At 36.7% G+C, this 23,640-nt stretch overlaps 1 protein-coding gene across 1 annotated transcript; it reads left to right on the top strand.

The window, feature by feature from the left end:
• Positions 1-138: 138 nt before the first annotated feature.
• myo1f (myosin IF) lies at positions 139-21,276 on the top strand. Its single transcript, XM_082187578.1, has 28 exons — positions 139-315; positions 4,408-4,539; positions 5,344-5,433; positions 5,543-5,637; positions 6,527-6,614; positions 6,707-6,796; positions 6,895-7,026; positions 7,779-7,913; positions 8,053-8,185; positions 8,323-8,519; positions 8,601-8,681; positions 9,356-9,442; positions 9,534-9,620; positions 9,729-9,896; positions 10,398-10,483; positions 10,735-10,816; positions 10,902-11,008; positions 11,122-11,220; positions 11,495-11,639; positions 11,772-11,886; positions 12,257-12,426; positions 12,828-12,973; positions 18,417-18,563; positions 18,643-18,791; positions 18,874-18,939; positions 20,135-20,357; positions 20,442-20,614; positions 20,697-21,276. Exons 1-28 carry the CDS (start codon positions 313-315, stop codon positions 20,771-20,773), a joined length of 3,303 nt encoding a protein of 1,100 aa, XP_082043704.1. The 5' UTR covers positions 139-312; the 3' UTR covers positions 20,774-21,276.
• Positions 21,277-23,640: the final 2,364 nt, after the last annotated feature.

Here is a 23,640-nt window from a genome sequence, read left to right as displayed (position 1 = left end):
CGACACATTATTGGTTTCGCATGATCATGAGGGACATGAGTTTGTCCAATTATGGGTCCTCTCTGTAGGCGTATATGCGTGTGTACTGCCTATGGTGAGAAAGCATGCAACTTCTTGTCTCACCTAAGGGTTGTGGGAGTTTGAGGAAGTGATCTATGCTCAGTGCTTGTCACAGTCTGCTTCCCTTCGCTAAACTTTCTGCTCTTGTGCTGTAGAGTCTGCTGGTCATGGCAGGTTGCTGAGAAACCTTTGGATTGTCACACTCATCAAAGGAAGAACCACAAAGGAGGAGAAACGAACAGCACCGGCATAATGGTAATGTGTTTTCTTGAGGTTTATCATTGCAATTAGATGTTTAATAAGTTCTCTTTTGACTTTTACTTATGGCTCATTTGGATTCACAGCACATCTGACTGTAAAATATAAACCTATTTGTTGCTCCTAAAAAAGACCCCTTGTTGATTAAACAACCCCTTGTCTTTTTTGAGCTATTCTGGGATATGCCTGTAAATAAGAGTTTATAGAAATATACGTTCCTCATTGTACTCATAACACAACTGTTGGTGCTAATTTGAAAAGTTTCCTCTGTAAAGTCAAAAGCTTGAGACGACTCGTTTAGGATGAGTGAAACTAACTGAAAAGGAAGTTCTAAGAACAGCATCACACAAATGTGAACTCAAACCACTCCTTAAATGGAAGCCGATTAACCTCAGTTATCAGTCAAGGTTTAATTTACCATAAGTATTTGTAGCTTTTATTCTGTATATTTATTACCAGAATGCACTTTGGGGCAGTCGTGGCCTAATGGTTAGAGAGTCAGACTGGTAACCTGAAGGTTGCAGGTTCGATTCTCAATACCGGCAGGAAATGAGCACCTAACCCCCATTCGCTCCCAAAAATGGCTGCTTTTGTGTGTGTGTCCACGGTTTGCAGTGTGTGTGTGTGTTCTCTACTCACTACTCCTAATGTGTGTGCACTAACTTGCACTAACCCTGAGCATGGATTACAATACTTTGCCTTCACATGTCGCTTTCATTTTGTTGTTCATCAAAGCCTGATGCTTTCAAACTGGTGAGATGTTCACGTTTCGTTTGGTAAGGTGATACTGAGGGCTTTTATGATGTCAGGGTTAATGCAGTTAGGTAGCTGAAATCAGATTGGGAAAGGGGTGGTGCTTCTGAAGGAAGTGAGCGTTTGACTATGTGGCGAGAGGTTTACAGAGGATTTTTTCGCAACAGCACCCAGAGGTGGGTGGATGAGGGGAAGTGAGGGGAAGTATGTCAGAGGGGACTTGCGGTTCCTGTCTCGGAACTTCCTCACCACTTCTACAGCTTTCTGAAGTTTGTGTCTTTCATAAACTGTACTTAATAGATCCACCAGAATTGGCCTACAACTTCCACCACTGGTCAGATGATGGATGCAAAGTTGATCCACATTGTAAAAATGAATATCATCTCATGATTGTCATGGAACACAAAAGAGAAGGTATTATGAAAAATATTTCAGCTGTTTTTGAGCATAAAATGAAAGCAACCCCAAATCCCATTGACTTTCATTGTATGGACAAAAACAAACCAAACTGAAACATTTCTCAAAAAAAAAAAAAAAAAAAATGTGTTCAGATTTGTGAACTGTCTCTGAGTTATGAATTTGATGTAGTTCCTCTTCCCTTATACCAATAGAGCATATCAGCAATTTCAACATCTTACATTTCTAAATGACTCAAAGTGATTTGTATTATAAAATTTTGGAATGTGAAGAAGGTATTTTCCACTGGTCAAGCATTTCCCACTTATTTTGGCTATTACCATCTTCTAATAGAAAAGAGTAACATTGGTGATATTGTTAACAGTTTTTGACCATAAAATGAAATTCATTGGGCTCCAAAACAACCTCTGAGACAATTTTTCAATATATCCTTTTTTGTGTTCTATATAATATGAATGTAATCAGAATGTCCTACATTCATCATTGTAATTATCATGTGACCTACCAACGTCAGTTGTGTTGCTTCACTGCCTTTCACAAATCCTCTCCCTGTGGCCTCATGGGATGATAAAGTTTCCATTGGATGTGTACTTTAAAATCTTGCTGGAAGAAGTTGGTCATCTGGGTATTTTTCACTTACTATTTCAGGAGTACTGTGAATACTGTTCATTTTTCACTTACTTTAAATTAGGGAAGTAAGCATATTTGGATGCAGTTTCCATCTGCTCTATCATTATATTAGTTCTTTACCTCAGCACAGACATCAGCAAACCAGTGTGGTTGATTTTTGTTCTGCTCATCAGGGGGTGAATTATCATTTCCTTTCCCCTTCATAGCGTATCAGCTATTTCAGTATGTTTATTATCTGAATAACTCACAATGGTTTTCATTCGCCAATTTTAGAATATAAAGATCATGAAGGTGTTTTCCACTGATCGAGCATTTTCCAATTTTGAACATTAGTGATGTCATTCAGAAATAGGTAACCTTTATATAGTGATTGCAGTACAGTGAGTAAGAAAATGTGGCTTTAATCTTCATGGTCCTAATGCTCCTAAGACAAGACATTATGAACATTATGTAGCCTGTTATCTCTTCAATAAAAGAGAGATGCATTTTCAGAAACTCCCGCGTCCATCACACAGACCACGCTCCATGTGTGATGTTTGAGCTGTGGTCGAAACAAAGGCTAGGAATTCAGACCACAAACCCAGAAAATGTTTCACAGCTTCCTTATGGTGCAACACATCAAAAACAAATATGCTTTAAGAAACTTATACATAGAAAAATCTGGTTAACCTCAAATTTAAATGCAAAAATGAATGTGAACACTGTAATGAGAGCTTCAGCCTCTTCAATGCTAACTTTAGAGCGCTTTCTCTATTGTATTATTATATTAAACTGTTGAATTGTGCATCTCATGCTTGTTATATTATATATGAATATAAGCATACAGTTGTATTCTTTTTCAAATTATGTTGAGAGATGTTATGTTAGTTGATTATGCTAAGTAAGCCATAACCTTTAGTGGTATGTAATGCATCCAAATGTGACACAGACACACAGCTGATCTTTTAACTTCCTTACATCTGTTGCTTGTTGCTTGGAAACTATCTGTGGTTTCCTGTCCTTATAACCACAGAAAACCACCCAATTTCAACCACCCATAATTAAAAAAAATCGGGTTAATCAGAATCAGACTAGACCAATTCCAATGTGCGTTAATGACAGCACCTACTCTCTAAAAAATGCTGTGTTGTTTCAACCCATGTTCGGGTCAAATATAGTCAAGCCCAACCGTTGGGTTTTAAAATGTCATTTAAAAATGTTAACCAACTGTGGGTTTGTTAAACCAAACATGCGTTGAAACATTTTTTATTGACTACTTTAGCTTACCCTTACCTGTAGCTCAGCAGAGCCCTATTATTATTATTTTATATTACTGTTTTATTGGGTTGGTCAATCTGTGTAAAAAACAGTATAGTGAGAATTTTATTTTATTTTTATCAATTGTATTTCTTTTATATAATTTAAAATCCGAAGTTTAAAACATTCTTTTTTGCGTCCGTCATTTTTAGAAACAACATGTTTTTGACTTTGTATTTATGAAGATCGTGTCTCCTGTTAAAACAAGTAGGCTACATTCATGTGTACAGATGCACATCTTCTCGGTTCAACTTTTAGTTTCTCTCCTTCTCTATCTGCAATCACGAGCGGTTAGATATGGTGGTAAATACTTCAGCAACAGGGAAAACTGAAAGAGGAACTGGATGCTGCAAGTTGGCCATGACCTTCAGTTTTCCCATAGCAGCGTCTTTTCCTCACTTGAATATCAGTGCAGTATGCTAGTTAAGAATCTTGTTCCTTAGTAAGAAGTAAAGGGGTGACATAATGCCTTAGTTATGAGGGAAAAAATCAGCTGTTTGGTGTTTCCTGTTGGGTTTACACAGTAATTTAATGTCACTAATGCAACCAATTGGATGGTAAAAAAAAACGTTAATAATATCAACGATGGGTTTGAAAAAGAAGTAAATGTGCTTCATGTAAGTAAAATGGCCTGTGGATATCATTTCATGTTAGATTTACACTCTAACAAGTTGATCTCAACCAAGCTCTTCTGACTTATAAACTCCTTCCTGTAGACCGGTTCAGTTTGTAGTCATAAAGGAGTCCCTCAAGAATTTTGAATGGGTATTTAGAAATAGTAGTTTAGGATTTAGAAAGTATAATGTTTGTAGTTAAACAGTTGTTTGCTTTAAAAAAAAAACACATCAGTTGCTATAAAAGGACTACAACCGCTGTCTATTTCGACAAGGACGTAAACTCACATCTTTGTCGTAAATTTAGCCCATTCAAGTTGGCTGATAAATGGAAGTTGTGACTCTTATTTTCTCTCTCCTTGTATCATCTCTCCTTCAGGCCAGTAAGTATCACTGGCAGAGCCAGAATGTCAAGCAGAGTGGTGTTGATGACATGGTGCTTCTCTCCAAAATCACCGAAGATGCCATCGTGGAAAATCTCAAAAAGAGATACATGGACGACTACATCTTTGTATCCTTGATCTCCAAGGGATCAAATCACTCTAGTCTGGATTGTTACACTCCTCTCAACTGATCAGTTAGCACTGCATGTGTTGTAAAGACTGTATGGTCACTCACAGAAGGTTGATTAGAAGTTTTGTCTTCCTCTTTTGTTTACGTGTGTCTCAACAGTTAGCACACACTCACTTCCTGATTTTACAGGACGCTTAGTAGCCACTCTTTGTTGTGTTACTTGAAAACTTTATTTTGGTCCATTACATTCGCAGAAAATGCTGACTGATTGTCTGACATCTATGACATGTACTAGCAGTTCAAATGTCAGTTATGGAGCTTAATAACTGATTATAACTACTATAATACACTTAACATTAATCTCTCTCTCTCTCTCTCTCTCTCTCTCTCTCTCTCTCTCTCTCTCTCTCTCTCTCTCTCTCTCACTATATATATATATATATATATATATATATATATATATATATATCTCACCAAATGATTTCTGAAGGATCATGTGACACTGAAGACTGGAGTAATGATGCTGAAAAATTCAGCTTTGCCATCACAGGAATAAATAAGATTTTAAAATAAAATAAAATAGAAAAGAGATGTTTAAATTGTAATAATATTTCACAATATTACTGTTTTAACTATTTTTGATTTAATATTTGCAGCCTTGGTGAGCAGTAGAGACTAATACCACACCCACATTTTTATACAGTATATAATCTACTATGCATTCTACTGAATTGAACTGAAGCAAACCGAATTGGATTGAATTAAACTGGATTGTTCGTATGTCCTTAACTGTGATTTGAAGACCTATATAGGGCCTGTCTTGATATCGGTGAATCCTTTCAAACAGATGCCGTACTTCACTGACCGTGAGATTGAGCTCTACCAGGGAGCTGTAGGTCAAATTCAATGAACACTTACTGTCATTATATCAATAATTCTCACGTTTATCATGCATTTAACATGATTGTCAGATTCACAGCCATCTCTCTCTCTTTCTTTAGGCCCAGTATGAGAACCCACCACACGTTTACGCTCTGACAGACAACATGTACAGGAACATGATGATTGACAGTGAAAATCAATGTGTTATTATCAGGTTTGTAGTTCTTACATGATATGTGTTGTCTGTTTCAACACAGATTTGATGTTCTTCTGTAACTTGCCACATTCAAACTCAAGCCCATTTTCACAAGAATGTCTGCAGAGATCCACATTTCAGTATTAGTGTCATTCGCTGATATCACTTTTTATACTTAGTCCTGTTCTCACTGTTGGCAGTTCCTTCCTCGTTTTGTCACACCCACAAAAAGGCTTTGCAGCAGTGGTCACCATTCTTAGTATAGTTTCCTTCCTGATTTACACTGACAGTAAAGAAGACCTCACAAATGTTGTTTTTTAATGGCTCCCTTGCTACCTCACTACCCAGTCAAAGTTTGTATAAAGGTTCCTTGCGAGGTATCTTCCAAAGCACCAAACTATCACATCTAATGAACTAGAACAAATCAAGCGAGCTTTAGACATAACCAAACAAATATTTAATAACTAAAATAAGGACATTTCTAAATTGAATTCCTTCAACTATGCCATTTTTATTATTTCAACCAACCACTGAACATGATTATGGGATATTATAGGCACCGAAATATGTATGTGACTGACCAAATAGGAACATCTTCATTTCGCAAGATGTGCCCTGAGGCCTTGCCTACTTCCATTTTTTAGTCTCGGCCAATGAGGATGAGGATAGCCAAATGTAGACATGCCATTTTATTCAGTTTACCAGTGCTGTCAATTCTGTTAAACAGTATTTAAAGAATTAAAAAGGTTTAAAAGCCGCTAACCACAACATCCTGTGACAGTGACGCCCTAATATTAAAAAGCATCTATGTGTGTGTGTAAGAATATGACATGTGAGAATATGAATTCAAACAGCACTGATGTAAAGGTGTTGAATAAGACACGTGTGTTATGTTCACCTCCTTCAGCGGAGAAAGCGGGGCAGGAAAAACAGTTGCTGCTAAGTACATTATGGGCTACATATCAAAAGTATCAGGTGGAGGAGCTAAAGTACAGGTAACAACTGTGTTTAGAATATCTTTTTACCTTGTAAAAAGATAAGCAAGTCTTAGTTCTCAAACCTTTCCTGTGTCGTTTTTGTTGTTCAGCATGTGAAGGATATTATCCTGCAGTCAAACCCTCTGCTGGAAGCGTTTGGCAATGCGAAGACAGTCCGCAACAACAATTCAAGCCGTTTTGTGCGTTTCACACTCACATATATCCAGCTCAGTCTTATGAATTTACAACACGCAAACCTGTGTTCCATTACTGTGAGTAACGCTAGCTCGATTGACAGGGCAAATACTTTGAGATCCAGTTTAGTCGAGGAGGAGAGCCAGACGGAGGGAAGATCTCCAACTTCCTGCTGGAAAAATCAAGAGTCGTGAGCCAGAATGAAAATGAAAGGAGCTTTCACATCTTCTACCAGGTAGGAAAGAGAAAAGTTGTGTTATTCTATTACCTTTTTCTAATTATAGGAACATGTCTTAGTTTAGACTGTGTCTTAAATATAATTTTTTTTAATGTTTTTTCAAAGTGAGCCACAGAGGTCTCAAAAAAAGCTTTGTAATTTGTTTGTTTAACAGTGTTTAGAAAAACTACAGATAAGAAAAAGGGAATAAAACACACACACACACACACACAAAAAACACACATCAGTCACATCAAAAATCATTAAATAGCCTATGTCATATTTAAATAATTATTTAATATATAAATATTTATTATTGGAAAAATAATAGAAATACATTGTGTCTCAAATATTACATTTCTGAAATAATGTTTTTTTTAAAGTATTAAATATTAATTTTTCAAAATAAGTTACCACGGTCTCAAAAAATAGCTTTTTTTTTGTAATTTTTTTTTTTTTTTTTTTTTTGTTGAACAGGGTTTAAAAATAACAGAAAATAAAATAACTACAGAACAACAAAGAACAAAAAAACAAAACAAAAAAATCCCACTGTCACAATCAAAAATAAATGAAATGTGTAATATTTAATATATTTATCATTTAAATATATTAAATATTTAATACAATTATGTAATATTTTTTCCCAGAACTGCATCTAGAAAGAATTCATAGAATAAAATACAACAACATTCATGTTGAACACACAATTTTCACGTAATACTAATTGGTCATATGAATAGATATTGAATAAACCACCACTCTGTTTTTAGCTAATAGATGGATGCACGCCTCAGCAAAGGGAAGAATTGGGAATTATGACCCCAGATTACTACTACTACCTGAACCAGTCTGGAACATACAAGGTGGATGGAACTAATGACAGCAAGGACTTTCAGGAAACCATGGTACATCATTTCATCAGTATTATCATGCCAGATTAAATGTGTCACCTCCATGAACCAAATACATTAAAAGTAGCAAAGTTAGTCAGTTCCAGCCACCTAGACTTTTTTTGACCTTGAGTTTTGATGACTTGGTCTACAGGAAGCCATGCAGGTGATAGGCATACCAGATATAGTTCAGAGGCAGGTACTGCAGATTGTAGCTGGCATCTTACATCTGGGCGCCATCAGTTTCATTGAGGTGGGAAACTACGGGCAAGTAGAAAGCACGGACCGTAAGTGATATGCAGATGAAGTAAATGCTTCCTTGTTTGCTGTTTTGAGATCACCACTGATCACAGTCCTAATTTCTATATTCAAAAAATTTTTGTCAGACTTTGCATTGACATCTTTTACCCTGCTTTCAACCCAGTATTGGCTTTCCCTGCCTACCTGCTGGGCATCGACCAGAACCGTCTACAAGAGAAAATCACCAGCAGGAAAATGGACTCCAAATGGGGTGGTAAATCTGAATCGATCGACGTGACACTGAACAGGGAACAAGCGTGCCACACGCGTGACGCTCTCTCCAAAGCCCTCTATGCCCGTCTGTTTGACTACCTAGTTGAGGTTAGTGAATGACATATGAACACACAGTAACCATTAGTTGGGGAAAAAGGGTAATTTTTTTGTCTTTCTCTGTCTGAGCAGGCAATAAATAAAGCCATACAGAAACCCACTGAAGAGCTCAGTGTTGGCGTTCTGGATATTTATGGATTTGAGATTTTCCAAGTAAGTATTCTTCCCTTTCATTGATTGTGATTGCATATTTTATTAAGTGAATTTTTACCTTCAGATAATTAATCAGTCAATAAGGAATATTTGTCATTTTAACTGACTGTAAATCTCAGTAAGGGGTTATTTTTTGATCAAATAATTTCAAACTTAAGCATAAGAGACTTCTTTCAAAAAAATTTTTTTTTAAGTCTTAAGGCCTCGTTCACACCAAGGACAATAACTATAAAGATAATGATAAAGATCTAGTTCTAAAAATCTTACTCAATATAAAAGAATAGCAGAGTTCACACCACAGCTATAACGAAAAGGCACAGAGAAACGATATAGTTGGAATCACTTTCAGAACTATTTTGTCCAGCTGATGAACAATAAAAACATTAACAGCCAATCAGAATCCATCCTGCTGTAACGAACTCGAGCATTTAAAGCGGCAGATCTGCAACGTGCTTATAATAAACAGAACGATATTGTCGGCTGGTGTGGACGCTAATAGTTATCTTTATAGTTATCATTCTGATGTGAACAGACCATTGGTCCCCAAACTTTTTAACATTAGTGTATTTTGTGTGTTTTTTCTGCTAAAATGTTATTGCATTTTTCATCAAATTACAACTATTAATTATATTAAATTCATATTATTAATAATAATAATTATCTATTTATTTTAGAGGAATGGTTTTGAACAGTTCTGTATCAACTTTGTGAATGAAAAGTTGCAGCAGATCTTTATTGAATTGACACTGAAAGCAGAACAGGTACCAAAAAAACACAACAACAAATCATTCATTACACTTTTCACTAGTTTCTGTCCTGAACGATCTGACAGACTGTTTTTACCTCCCACAGGAAGAGTATGTACAGGAGGGCATCAAATGGACACCCATAGAATACTTTAACAACAAAGTTGTGTGTGACTTAATAGAAAATAAACTGGTAAGCCTGCAAAGGGGCTGTGCTATATTTAATATTGATAGTAATTCATAATGATATAATTGTTTTATTTGCTTTGTAAGCTGTAACTCTATTCCCCCTCAATCCCAGAATCCTCCTGGCATTATGAGTGTGCTGGATGATGTGTGTGCCACCATGCACGCCACCAAAGAGGGTGTTGATATAACTCTGCTTCAGAAGCTACAGGCTGCTGTGGGGACGCACGAACACTTCAACAACTGGAACTCGGGTTTTGTCATTCACCACTACGCTGGCAAGGTGTGTGTTATGACTTTTGTTCCAAGAAATGTATACTTTTATTCAGCAATGATGCATTAAATGATCAAAAGTGACAGTAAATGCATTTATAATGTCACAAAAGATTTCTATTTCAAATAAATATTCATCAAAGAATCCTGAAAATAAAAATAAAAAAACATGGTTTCCTCAAAAATATTAAGCAGCACATCTGTTTTCAACATTGATAATAATAAGAAATGTTTCTTGAGCAGCATATTAAAATGATTTCCGAAGGATCATGTGACACTGAAGTAATTACTGGTGGCTAAAATTAAGCTTTGCCATCACTGGAATAAATTAAATTTTTAAATATATTAAAATAGAAAACAGTGATTTTAAATTGTAATTTCTTTTTTTATTGTATTTTTGATCAAATAAATGCAGCTTTGGTGAGCACAAGAGACTTTCAAATACATTAAAAAATATTACAGTGCTGTAGCACTACTAAATTTCTTCTTACTAAGTACTTCTTTAAATCAGGTGTCATACGATATCAACGGTTTCTGCGAGAGAAACAGAGACGTCCTTTTCCCTGATCTCATAGAACTGATGCAGAGCAGCCAGTAGTAAGTGCTATTTCTCTATTTCTCTCTCCTTGGAAGCACTGTCCATATTGTTAGGCTGTGTTTGGGTCTGGTAAAGGTTTGAGAATGTAATGTAATGGAAAGTCAAAGAAAGATGAGCATAATCAATTTTCGCTGAAAGAACTGTTTTTCTCCTCTTGGAAAACACCAGCCAATTGACATATTCACTTTTCCCGTAACCTTAATCAACATGTTACAAACATCCAAAAATATGTATTTATCTGGCATTGCAGCGACTTCATCCAAAGCCTCTTCCCAGAAAACCTCAACACGGAAAAGAAAGGTAGACCATCCACTGCTAGCTCGAAGATCAAAGTAAGACCGATGTCCTTAATAAACTGTGAGGATCAGCATACCTGTCATGCTTTCTTTAGTCACTCATTGACTGTCTGGCCCACAGAGGCAAGCCAATGAGTTGGTTAGCACACTGATGAAGTGCACACCGCACTATATCCGCTGCATCAAACCCAACGAGACCAAGAGGCCCAAGGACTGGGAGGAGAGCAGGTGAGTCGTTCTGACTCGTTCAATATAACATCATGCTCAGACTCCAGATATTATGCAAAGATGGTGCGAACGAACTCATGTGCTATTCATAAATTTCCTTTTTATGTTCCCAGAGCGAAACATCAGGTGGAATATCTTGGCTTAAGGGAAAATATTAGGGTACGACGTGCAGGCTTTGCCTATCGTAGAGTCTTCCAGAAGTTTTTACAGAGGTAAGAGTAAGCTTGAAATAATGTTTGGTCGTAAAATATCATTGCAAATGTGTTTTTATATGGACATTTTAGTAGTACTGCAGTCCAATACTTGATTTAGCTCTGGGGTTTTCCAGTTAAGTGAATTAACCTCAAGTGAGGGAGCTCAAATAAATTAGCCTCAGGTGTTAATCTCAGTGGAAATATCGCTGGGGTGTTAATCATAGGGCGGACGAAGTGTGTTGATCTCAGGGCTAGCATCTCAGGTAACTGATTCACACTTGTGTTTTGCTAGGTATGCCATCCTAACAGCGGAGACGTGGCCACATTGGCGTGGTGCGGAACAGCAGGGCGTTTTGCACCTCTTGCGTTGTGTAAACATGGACACGGATCAGTACCAAATGGGCCGCACCAAAGTCTTCATCAAGAATCCAGAGTCGGTGAGGCTCAGAAATCACCTAAAAAGTCAACTCCAACCATACAATCAAGGCCTAAAAAAACCCCATAATTTCACAAATCCTGACATAACCTTAAACATTTCTTATTTCAACTCCCATTTCTTCTAATTGTAGCTATTTTTGCTGGAGGAGATGCGAGAGAGGAAGTTTGACACATTTGCCAGAACCATCCAGAAGGCATGGAGGAAATACATCGCCCGGAGGAAATATGAACAGATGCGGGAGGAAGGTGAATATAAGTCTATAAAACCTAGCCCACACAAGCAGCATCCTAAAAGGTCCTTACAAGGTCATAGAACCTTGTAAATGATTCCCATTGATTTCAAAAGAGTTTGCTGTTAGCATGTTGCTAAGCTAACGGCAAGGTTGTTTAATAAGAATAAAAATACACAGCACACAAAAATTGGGTACAATAATACATTTTTAATTATACCTAACTATTTTAAGTGATACTTTTCAGTATTGAAATTAAATGTATTTATTAACTACATTTCTGTTTTTTAATGTTTACATAACATATGGTATACCCTGTAATAGCAAATTGTATGTGAGGTTGCACACTTATTTTTCTCTCTCTCTTTGTCTTTCACATTTTTTAGCCTCTGATATACTGTATAACTTTAAAGAACGACGTAGGAATAGTATAAACAGGAACTTTGTTGGCGATTACTTGGGCATGGAAGAGAAGCCTGAACTCCGGCAGTTCATGGCCAAGAGGGAGCGGGTTGACTTTGCAGACTCGGTCAACAAGTTTGACCGTAGGTTCAAGGTGAGAAACTAATTAGTAAACATTATATTTACTCTTAAAAAATATGTTTTTTGTTTTTTTATGTTTCTAAAAGAAGTCTCTTATGTTCATTAAGGAAGTATTTATTTGATCAAAAGTATTAAAAACAGCAATAATGTGAAATATTTAAAATACCCGTTTTCTATTTATTATATTTAAAAGTGCAATGTATTCCTGTGAATGGTAAAGCTGAATTTTCAGCATCATTATTTTAGTCTTCAGTGTCACTTGATTCTTCAATATGCTGATTTGCTGCTCAATAAACATTTCTAATAATAAATCCTAAAAACGGTTATGCTGCTTAATATTTGTTATTTATTATTTAAAATAGATTAAATAAGGGCAAAAATAAGCTGTAATTATTTTTTTGCTGATTTTTTTAGTCTATAAAGAGAGATCTAATACTGTCACCGAAATCCATCTACCTAATCGGTCGGGAAAAGATAAAGAAAGGACCAGAGAAGGGCCAGATAAAGGAAGTTCTGAAAAGAAAACTGGACATTTCTAGTGTCCGTTCGATCTCTTTGAGGTAAGTTGCTGCCTCATACTGCCCGTTTTAAAGGTATAAACTGTACATGTAATTGTGCTGGAACCACATGAATCCCATATAAGTCAGAACATAGTGACATTGCCATTTCAATGCTTTTTGTAGCAATTGCTCATTTAAGAGAGATCAGCTGTGAAGAAAATTTGTTAATGTGGAAATATCCCACTTGTAAAAAGGTTTTTCTGTATAATAGTCTCAACTACATATGTCAAAGGCATTGCACATTTATCTACAATCAGCTAGATATACAGCTGTTTTAAAAACCTGTGTTATTTCAGTTCTGTATTCTGCTGTTTGGGCCTTAGCAAATGTGGTAAAGCTGCTCGTTTATGCTGTGTGTACTTTATACACAGTCGTGCTTTACATGCAGATTTATTACTGTGAGACACAAACGAGCCTCCAGACCAGAAGAGCTCATACGGAAGTTCTGCGGGGTCCAACTATTTGCAAAAGTGCAAAAAGGAAATTAACAAACAGGAAATGAGTTCATATTTATGGCGGCTCAGTTCTTTTTTTTCTGCCATATATGTCAAGTCTGAGAGATAATGAAAGTAGAGGGGGTTGAATGGTCACGGATGTTGTTTGTCTGCTCATGATGATGATAATTAATGATAATTTATCAAAGACGCATGAAGATAATGTGTAAATAATAACATTTTCTGTGCTTTGTGATATTTTCAAAGCTGAATTTTCAGCAGCCATTTCTCCAGTCTTCAGTGTCATAGGATCCTTCAGAAATTATTCTGATATGCTGATTTGGTGCAAGAAACGTGTATTATTAGGGGTTCAAGCATGGAATGCTGAAACCCTATTGTAATTGTAAGGATTCGTAAAGCGCATCGTGCAGGCCAAACCGTAAGGCCTAGAGACGTGAAACCTGGCCAGATGGTAGGCCTCAATTTGGGGACAACCTATCAGAGTATGACCCCAGTTGGCCCATAGGTGGCGCTACAGCAACCAAAAGTACTAAATCGCTCATAACTCTTAGACTGTTTGACCTAGACTCAAGTGCAAAAAATTTCTGCTATGTGGCATTTTGTCCAAAACCTACTTTTGCGAACTAGGCCCGATCGGAACCAAACCAGTCTAGGACAATTCTCTGGACTCTCTAGATCAATAATTATCGAAAAAAAGTTGAACTTTTGCATTTGGGTGGCTGTAACAGGGTCATTTAGAAAAGGAGCGTGGCAAAATACACTAAAAAGCCTATAAATCCCAAATGAAAACTCGGAACTTCACAAAAATTGATGAGCATATGTGACATAACATGCTAAAGAAGAATGGAATCGGATCATAGGTGGTGCTATAACTGTTAAAATACTTGTATTGGCTGTAAATGGTGTTTTCCATCTATGATCATATAATGTTCATATAATAATGTTCAAAACCAGTGCTGTGCAATTCTCTGGACTCTCTAGATCAATAATTATCAGAAAAAGTATAACTTCTTTATTTGGATGGCTATAATAGGGTCACTTCAATATGTAGCCTTAAAATGAATAACATGGCATATTAAGCCAATAAGTGGTATTTTACTGCCCCCTGCTGTCATTTCATCATACTACTCCCTAATATTGTTCTATAATTCATATTTAGACTTTATAAATTCATTCTTTTAACATTTACAATCACATTTAGTCAAAATTCATCTATTGGAGAGTATTACTATTGACAATAGTATCAAATGGAGAAATTTAAATTCTAGAAACAAAGTAAAACGGTGACTGCCATTTAGGCCACGCCCCCCGGTACAAATTCACTCATAACTCGAAAACGGAAAGTCGCTGCGCACTCAAATTTTGATGGTAAGGTCCTCTCCACGCTCTTGGTCGAAACGTGTCGTCATATTACATATTACCTTTTCATTGGTTTTCAGTATTGGGAAACAAACAAATGCTTTAAAAAGCAATCTTTTTTCTTTTTTTTCTTTTCTTTTTTATATTATTAGATCACAAAGGAATTCCTTTAGAGTAGACCAATAAATATATTTTCTCAATAACATATCCCAAAACATTAAAAAAATTGTACTTGTGTGTGTATGTTTATTTGTGTGTGTGTGTGTGTGTGTGTGTGTGTGTGTGTGTGTGTGTGGGTGGGTGGGTGGGTGGGTGGGTGGGTGTGTGTAAGCATGCATTATTGAGTTAACCTGGACAAACTGGTTTGCTTTAGTGCCGAAAACTGGTGAAAATCATGAGGTTTAAAGTGAAAGTGAGCCAATAAGTGGTCTTCTACTGCCCTCTGCTGGCCATTCTACTTATTAATGAAGTCTTTTCACATGTGCTTTTCACATGTGCTCACATTCATATTTAGACTCTAAAAATCACTTATATAACAATAACTATTATAACACAATCAGTAGCGGTTTTTGGCACGGGCGAACCGGGCAATCGCCCGGGGCGCTATTTTTGGGGGGGCGGCGCCGGCACGAGCAGAAAAATAAATAAATAATAATAATCTGCGCCGCAAAGCGGTTTTCTATTATCTATCATTTCACTGTGTGGGGAATTGGCAAATTTGCGCCCCCTGTAGCTGCAGGCGCCCCTGCTTGCTGAGAAGATGCCGTGCACAGAAGCTGTTTGTTTGATAAGGGGAAAGGGGAGGAGGCGCGGGCGCGGATGACAGTTCACCTCTGGGTCTCTCCCAAATGGAACGGACAAGGGGGGGGGATCCATATAGTTAGTCAGTCACACCTCGACTTTCTTCCAAATAACGCACATTTCATTCATAATATTATAAATATTCCCGTTCCCGTTCCATTTGGGTTGAGGAGATTCCCCCTTCTATGTAAAGCGCTTTGAGGTCTCAGAAAAAGCGCTATATAAATGTAACGAATTATTATTATTATTATTATTAAATACAGGCCTCTATATTTCCTGCACATTTTTGTTTTTCTGAATTTTCTGAATGGCTAATAAAAATAGGTAATACAAAACGATTACTTCTGGTCACCACCACCAAGGTGAATTGGTTTAGTCTTGACTTCTGGTCGTGACCATAGACTGTAAAAAATGTCGTGAGTGACAGTTGGTATGGGGGGGATCAGGGGAAATCTGTTGATTGTCGATGTCGAGTGCCAAATAAGAGATGGATAAGAAAGGTCAAAGCCATCAGGTGCCCAATTTAGAAACGAGCGAAAGATAAAGGTATGCAACTATGTTTTCTCTGTATGATTACGGTAACGTTATCCATGTCATGAATGAAGGGGCAATATTAATTGGTGGGTATAGGCTAACTCTTATTTGTTAACCTTTTTGCTATGATTCTTGCTATGCTTAACAATAATTAGGTTTTAACTCAAACACGAGATCTAATTTCACCATAATATTGTGCTTTGCAGCAAAACTGTTACAAGTTCAGTTATTACACTGCAAAAAAATGCTTTTCTTACTTATATTTTTGTCTTGTTTCCAGTCCAAATATCAAACATTTCTTAAATAAAGATGCATAGCGTTATTTTACTAAAGTTGTAAAATTACATAAGATATTAAGTCTTGTTTTCTGGGGAAATAAATAAAATTTTTGTTTTTGCTTAAAACAAGCAAAACATGATCTGCCAATGGGGTAAGAAAAATTTCTTATGGGGGGGGGGGGGGGGGGGGGGGGCGCTCGAAGGGGGTCTCGCCCAGGGTGTAATTCAATGTAGAACCGCCACTGAACACAATCAGATTTTGTCAGTGTTTATCACTTAATTTGCATTGACACTTCACATAATTGCTAGTAATGTGGTAATTCATGGTAAATCACACTAGAAACATGGTAAATCATACTAAATAATACTAGAATGTGGTGTATCAAGGTAAATCATGCTAGAATCCTGGTAAATCATGCTAGAACATGGTAAATCATGGTAAACTATGCTAGAACAGGGTAAATCATGCTAGAACGTGGTATATCATGGTAAACTATGCTAGAACAGGGTAAATCATGGTAAACCACGATAAACTATGGTAAATCATGTTAGAATGTGGTATATTAATTAATTCACTACATTCAACACTCCACGTCCATAACTACTTTCAAAACTCACTTAAAAACGTATCTTTTTAGACAGGCATACTCTCTTTAACTTTTACATTTGTTTTGACTGTAAGGACCCCACCCTTTCTCCTGTTCTTTTTAGTAGTATTATTATGTTATTATATTGCCTGCTTTCGCTGATTCAATGTTAAATGGATTGAGTGTTTTATAGTTGATTTTGTAAGGTGACCTTGAGTGTTGAGAAAGGCGCCTATAAATAAAATGCATTATTATTATTATTATTATATCATGGTAAATCATGCTAGAACAAGGTAAATCATGGTAAACTATGATAAATCATGATAAACTATGGTAAACCATGCTAGAATCACAGTAAACCAGGGGTGGTAGTGGCGCAGTGGATAAGACACATGCCTTTGGTGTGAGAGACCCGGGTTCGAATCCACTGTGAGACACCAATGTGTCCCTGAGCAAGACACTTAACCCCTAGTTGCTCCAGAGGCGTGCGACCTCTGACATATATAGCAATTGTAAGTCGCTTTGGATAAAAAGCGTCAGCTAAATGAATAAATGTAAATGTAAATGTAAACAATGGTAAATCATACTAGAATGTAGTATATCATGGTAAATCATGCTAGAATATGGTAAATCAAGGTAAACTAAGATAAAATCATGGTAAACTATGTAAATCATGCTAGAATCATTGTAAATAATACTAGAATGTGGTAAATTGTTGTGGGAGGAGCCTATTTTACTAAAATGGCTTTAACTCAAGAAGTAAATGAGATATCTTCACCAAACTCAGTACACATGAGTATGGGTTCAATTTGAGGTCACAGTAAACAATTTTATGGAGATCAGACCATAGGTGGCACTATAACTGTTAAAAAGGTTTAAACCATATATTTCCCATGGTAAACTGCCTGTATTGGCTGTAAATGGTCTTTTCCATCTACTATGTCAGTGGGTACATGCTTGCTAAATAAAATTTAATAACTTTGTGCTTAAAGGCCTTAACTGCTTGAACCCCGATAAATTCTGCTTGCAGCTTTAATTATTATTATTATTATTATTATTATTATTATCAGTGTTGAAAACAGTTGTGCTGCTTAATATTTCTGTTGAAATCGTCATACATTTTTTAGGATTGTTTGATGAATAGAAAGTTCAAAGAAACAGTGTTTATTTGAAACACAAATCTTTTGGAACATTATAAATGTCTTTACTGTCTCTTTTGATCAATTTAATGCATCCTTGAGTGAAAGCGTTCATTTTACTGACCCCAAACATTTGACAGTAGTGTATTTAAGGCATCAGTGACCAAGATCACCCTAGAAATGCCCTAAAAACACTGGGCAAATGCTTATTATTGGAATTATATTGAATGTGAACCTTCATATTTTCTTCAGGAAAAATCTAAAATGTGTCTTTGTTCATTTCCCTCCAGCACAAGGCAAGATGACTTCTTCATCCTTCATGAAACTGAGTACGACAGTCTGCTGGAGTCCATGTTTAAGACCGAGTTCATCAGTCTGCTGTGCAAGCGCTATGAGGAGCAAACCCGAAGCAAACTCTCACTGAACTTCAGCGATAGGTGCCGATTACTCTCCCTCTCATTTCTCACTTATCTCATTCCAGTGCAGAACATGAATGAATGGTAATGTTTTGTGCAGGCTGGAGTTCCATGTGAAAAAGGAGGGCTGGGGAGGAGGCGGCACCCGTATAGTGGTATTCCAGAGGGGACAGACTGAGACAACTGTGATCAAACCTGCAGGAAAGACCCTTACTGTCTCTGTAGGAGATGGACTGCCAAAGACATCCAGTACGTGAGATGGTTTAGTGGATGAAGTGTCAACGGTTGCACAAAAACTCTTCACTGAGCTTAAATTTTTGTTTTTCTCCAGAGCCAACGAGGAAGGGAATGCCACAGAGTGGTGGTGGAGGAAGAAGAAGCCAGCAACCGCACAGAGGTATAAAAACTCCTAACTTATGGATCAAGTTGAAATTCTGCGCTTTATATTCTCCAGTTGCTGTAGCTATAATCCTTGTTTTATATGCAAAATGAATCCAAATTTTGACCCAAAAAACGGTTTAGTTAAATTTAGTTTAATTTATGTAGTGATCTGTGGTTTACGGAGCATTACAGAGCCCCATATCTCTAATGAAGAAAACAAGGCAACCGTGGCAAGGCAACACTTGTGGGGGAAAAATGTAGAAAGAAGGAGAATGAAGAATCATTTTCACACATGAATTGGCACCATACCTCAGATTCATTGAAAAGAAAAACCCTCTTGATGGAAATATATGCAACTTCCATCAAGAGGTGCATTCATTTTTGGTCAAGATCTTGTTTTGACAATGCAAGAGTCCAGCACTCTGTAAAGTCTACTCCAGCACATCCCAAAGACTTTCAAGGAATTTAAGGTCTGGACTCAGAGGTGCCAATTTTTGGTTTTGTTTTATTTTTGAAACTGATGGATCGTGGGCCTCAGTTTCAAAAATAAATACAAAACCTGCCCTAATTGAAAGAAAACAAGCTGACAAAAAGATTGAATCCAATATTTGGTGATAAGGTAGCATAACGACAGATTTATAAGCAATTTTTTGCAGGCCGGTCATTTTTGACAGAGAACATCTACAGTGTTATAGGGATTTCAACACATCACAAGTAAAACACAACAAAAGATTAATAAAACATGATTTAAAATGTAACTTTTAAGTTGACATTATTACAAGGTGAACTTTTTAAGTCTGTTAAGAAAGTCATGAAAGTGTACTTTCTTGAAGTACACTTAAGTGGCCTTTATATTATATTATCTGCCAGTACAGTTTAAAAAAAAAAAAAAAAAACTTTAAGATTTAAAGTACAACAAGTGCACATTCAATACAAATTAAGCACACTTCTTTTTTACAAGAGAAAACTCCCTGAGAGTAAATAAACCTTAGGAGGAACCAAAGCTCAAAACTCATTCTACTCTGGTTGGCCTTAAGGAATAAGTCTTGGGCAACAGTACCTTAGCATTAAACATTATTCCCATTTGTAGTCTCCGGCTTTACAATTTTTAACAATATTATAAAAATGCAGATCGGAAAAAAACTTGAGCTGACACTCTAATCGGTATGATACACACCAGTAACCCTCTATATAATGTGTATTTCTAACAGGGGGCCATCAGAACGGGGCTGCACAGTTTAACCGGGCTGGTGCTCCGCAGCAGCAGCAGCAGCAGAGGGAAGTGACGTACTCCATGCCAATGAAGCAGAACCCTCCACCGAGCAACGCTCTACCTAAACTGGGATCACAGAAGAATCAAAGAGGCTCCAGGCCAGCCCAGAATCAGTCCACGAACCTTGACTTCCTCAATGTGCCTGATCAGGGCATGTCAGGGTAAGAGAAAGGATAGACTTGCAAATACAAAAAACATCTCGAATCCAATTTTTGTAAATACTAAAGAGTCTAAAATCTCCCCAGAATGCAGCGGAAAAGGAGCATCAGTCAACGGCCTCCACCGGCCCCCTCTAGCCGCCCCAAACCTCAGCCCCGACCGCAGGGCCCTCGATGCAGAGCACTTTATCAGTATTTTGGCCAGGATGTGGATGAAATTAGCTTTGATGTCAATGATATCATAGACCTAATCAATGATGGTGAGGCCTGGAAATAAGAAAGAATGTTGTGGTTTAGATTTAGACTTGAATTGTTTCTAATATTCCTCTGGCTTTCCTGTAGATCCATCAGGGTGGTGGAGAGGGCGGATTAATGGGAAGGAGGGTCTCTTTCCTGGGAACTATGTGGAGAAGATCTGACGTCTGCATGCCAGCAAGGTAGACCGCACTGATGAAACCAGCACCTGACTTTTGACCTTTAACCTCCTAAGTCACGGAATCCCCTAGGCTCTTGGAATTTGCACTCAAGCCAGTGACGAGTTCTTTTAGGGTTTGTTGTAACAATTTTTTTATGATGATTTTTGTAAGTAATATTTTTTTACAAAATAGAACATTTTGTTGGTACAGTTTTCAGGCTAAGAGAGCACATACACCGTTTACAAAGACTCTGCACTGCCCACAAATGACCACTTGACTGCGCTGTTGTGCAGTTTTTCAAGAACAGTTTTTTTTAATGGAAGAACAACAATCACAGCCTTTTCCTTATTTTTTGTGTCATTTTCTGAAAACTGTATATGTAAAAAAAAGAAAGAAAATATTTTCAATGTATTGAATGATGTTTGATCCTTTTTTGTAATTTTATTTTCTCTTCTGTGTAAAATCTTCAATCTCAAAAAAATAAATTGATGTCTGTGGTACTAACATTTTAAAGAGAGCTTTGTTTAAAAAGATTTCAATGCTGTACTACACACACACACACACACACACACACACACACATATATATATATATATATATATCATAGTTATGGAATATGTCAATTACAATGTGTCCGGTTCACTCTTTTTTCAAACTGAAAATCTAATCAAGTTTGCACCAGGAAGTGTGTCGTTATACAGTATCTCTCGAGGCAATGACAATATTTTTTTTTTTTTTATTTTTTTTTGCCTCTTGGCCAGTAAATTGTTGTTCCTGAAAGTTGGAAAAAGCCTAAAGAGCTATACCATGGAAACAAGTTTTTTCCGTCTTTCTTTCCCCCTCACCTAATTTCTGCGTCACACGTGTTTGATATGATATTTGGATTGCATTTGTAGTAGAATAGAGGTTGGCACAAAGAGGTGTCTTTGACAGGCAAGTGGATGACATAAAAAACATATTTCTGTTATGCAGGTGGGTGGGGAGGACTGGTTGAGCAGGTGAGTTCAGCCTGAAAGTTCTCTCAGGTGCATGGAGACACTACAACAAGAGAAAATATGAGAGTCAGTCCTTATTTTGCTAATTATGTATGCAAAATCCAGCATGTTGCTGAGTGTAAAAACAAAACAAATACAGTACTAAGCCTGGATATTTGCATGAGATCTTAATGTTGATGCAGGGTAACTGCAGCTGTCTTAGTATGCCTTCAAATATGTATGTAGCCCATGGGTTAAAGGCTGGTGTTTCTTTTAATATTTTTGTACTTTTTGGGGTAATCTGAGATTTTATATAATGTACAGTTCAACATAAATTTACCGTAGTTACCTAAATACATGCCAGTTATTGTAACTGCTTTAAAATGATTAATAGCGAATCTCATTGAACAGCTTGATAAGCTTTCAGTGGTGTTTTTTTGTTTTTTTACATTCAATGACAGTAAATGATCTTTGCTTGTTTTTAATCACGTTTAGTGTTCTTCCTGGTGATTGTGTATGTTCAATTTAATTACATTCAATTTATTTGTATAGCCCTTTGCACAATATACAATACATATTGTTCTAATGCAGCTTTGAGAAGCCTCACAAACCCCCAGTGAACGAGCCAATGGGGACAGTGGCATCATGGAAAAACTCCCGAAGATAGGATGAGGTAGAAACCATGGGGAAAACTAGGCCCAACAGACAGTACACTGTCTCTGGCTGGCACACATTTAACTAATATTTACAAAAAATATGGTCATATTTATTAACACACAATTATCAATAGACTATGTATAGCCTAATAATCCAACCCCATAGAATGTATAATTGCCACTTACAGGAACTGGAGAAAAAATGGTACAATTCTAAAAATAATAATAAATTAAGCTTAAGGATCATTACTCTAAATAAGTTAAATAAACAAACTAATGTAGCTAAAATACTTGTACTATAAATTTGCAATAAATCATTGTCTCCCAAAAAAAAAGTAACCGGAGAGCAACTATATGTAAACTTCCACGACATTCCTTTTATCGAATTTGTATGTTTGTGAATATTTGACATATTTTGCGGTTTATGAGAAGTTGAAGGGCGTCAAAGATTTGACAGGTGAGGTGGGTCAGGGTATATTCTGGCAAACCGTTTGCCAATCACGTCTAGCAATCGGCAAAGCAAACTGTGGTACACGCCATTTGCCAACAAGCGATGGGTAATTCGCAAAGCACAATGTTATTTTCTGTTTTCCCAGCACGGTACCATAGAACGGCATAAAGTAAGAGGTTTGAGAAGTAAGAGGCGGGGCACCAGTTAAAAATTTCAAAGTTAAAGTTCACGCAAACAGGTATTAATAGACAAGGTTTAGTCAAATATTGATTGTTTATAGCTGAATTAGTAGAACGCAATTATATTTGGAACATAGAATATAGCCTATAATCCAATAAAGAATCTAACGATATAAGAAATTGGCATGAGTAACCCCATTCTTATGTAATATCTTAATTAATATCTTTAAGTTCACACCTCCATTTTGTAATATAATTGTAAAGTCCGTTAACACAGATTTTAGCCTAATAGTGGTTCTCAAACTGGTGGCCATGCTGTAAGGCTTCCAGATGGTACAGGGTAGCCTAAGCCACACTTAAGACATTTTATGAACTAGGCTATATATTTTTTCAGAAATTCAGTGTAGCCAATCATCAGAGAAATAAGACTTCCAACCAACAGAATTTATTGTAGGCTATTATTTCATATGTATGTTTTTTAAGTTTTAAATGGTTTTGTGTCATTCATTTTCTGTGGAAAAAATCATCTAAAGCTTGATCGTTTAATACTGAGGCAAGATGCGCGGATCATATTAAACGTCACCGAATCGGCTGCTTCTAATTAATAATG

Source organism: Leuciscus leuciscus (assembly GCF_965113295.1).
Source record: "Leuciscus leuciscus genome assembly, chromosome: 13".
Classification (NCBI taxonomy): Eukaryota; Metazoa; Chordata; class Actinopteri; order Cypriniformes; family Leuciscidae; genus Leuciscus; species Leuciscus leuciscus.
Note: the sequence above shows the minus strand (reverse complement) of the source record. Positions and strands in the feature narration are given on the sequence as shown.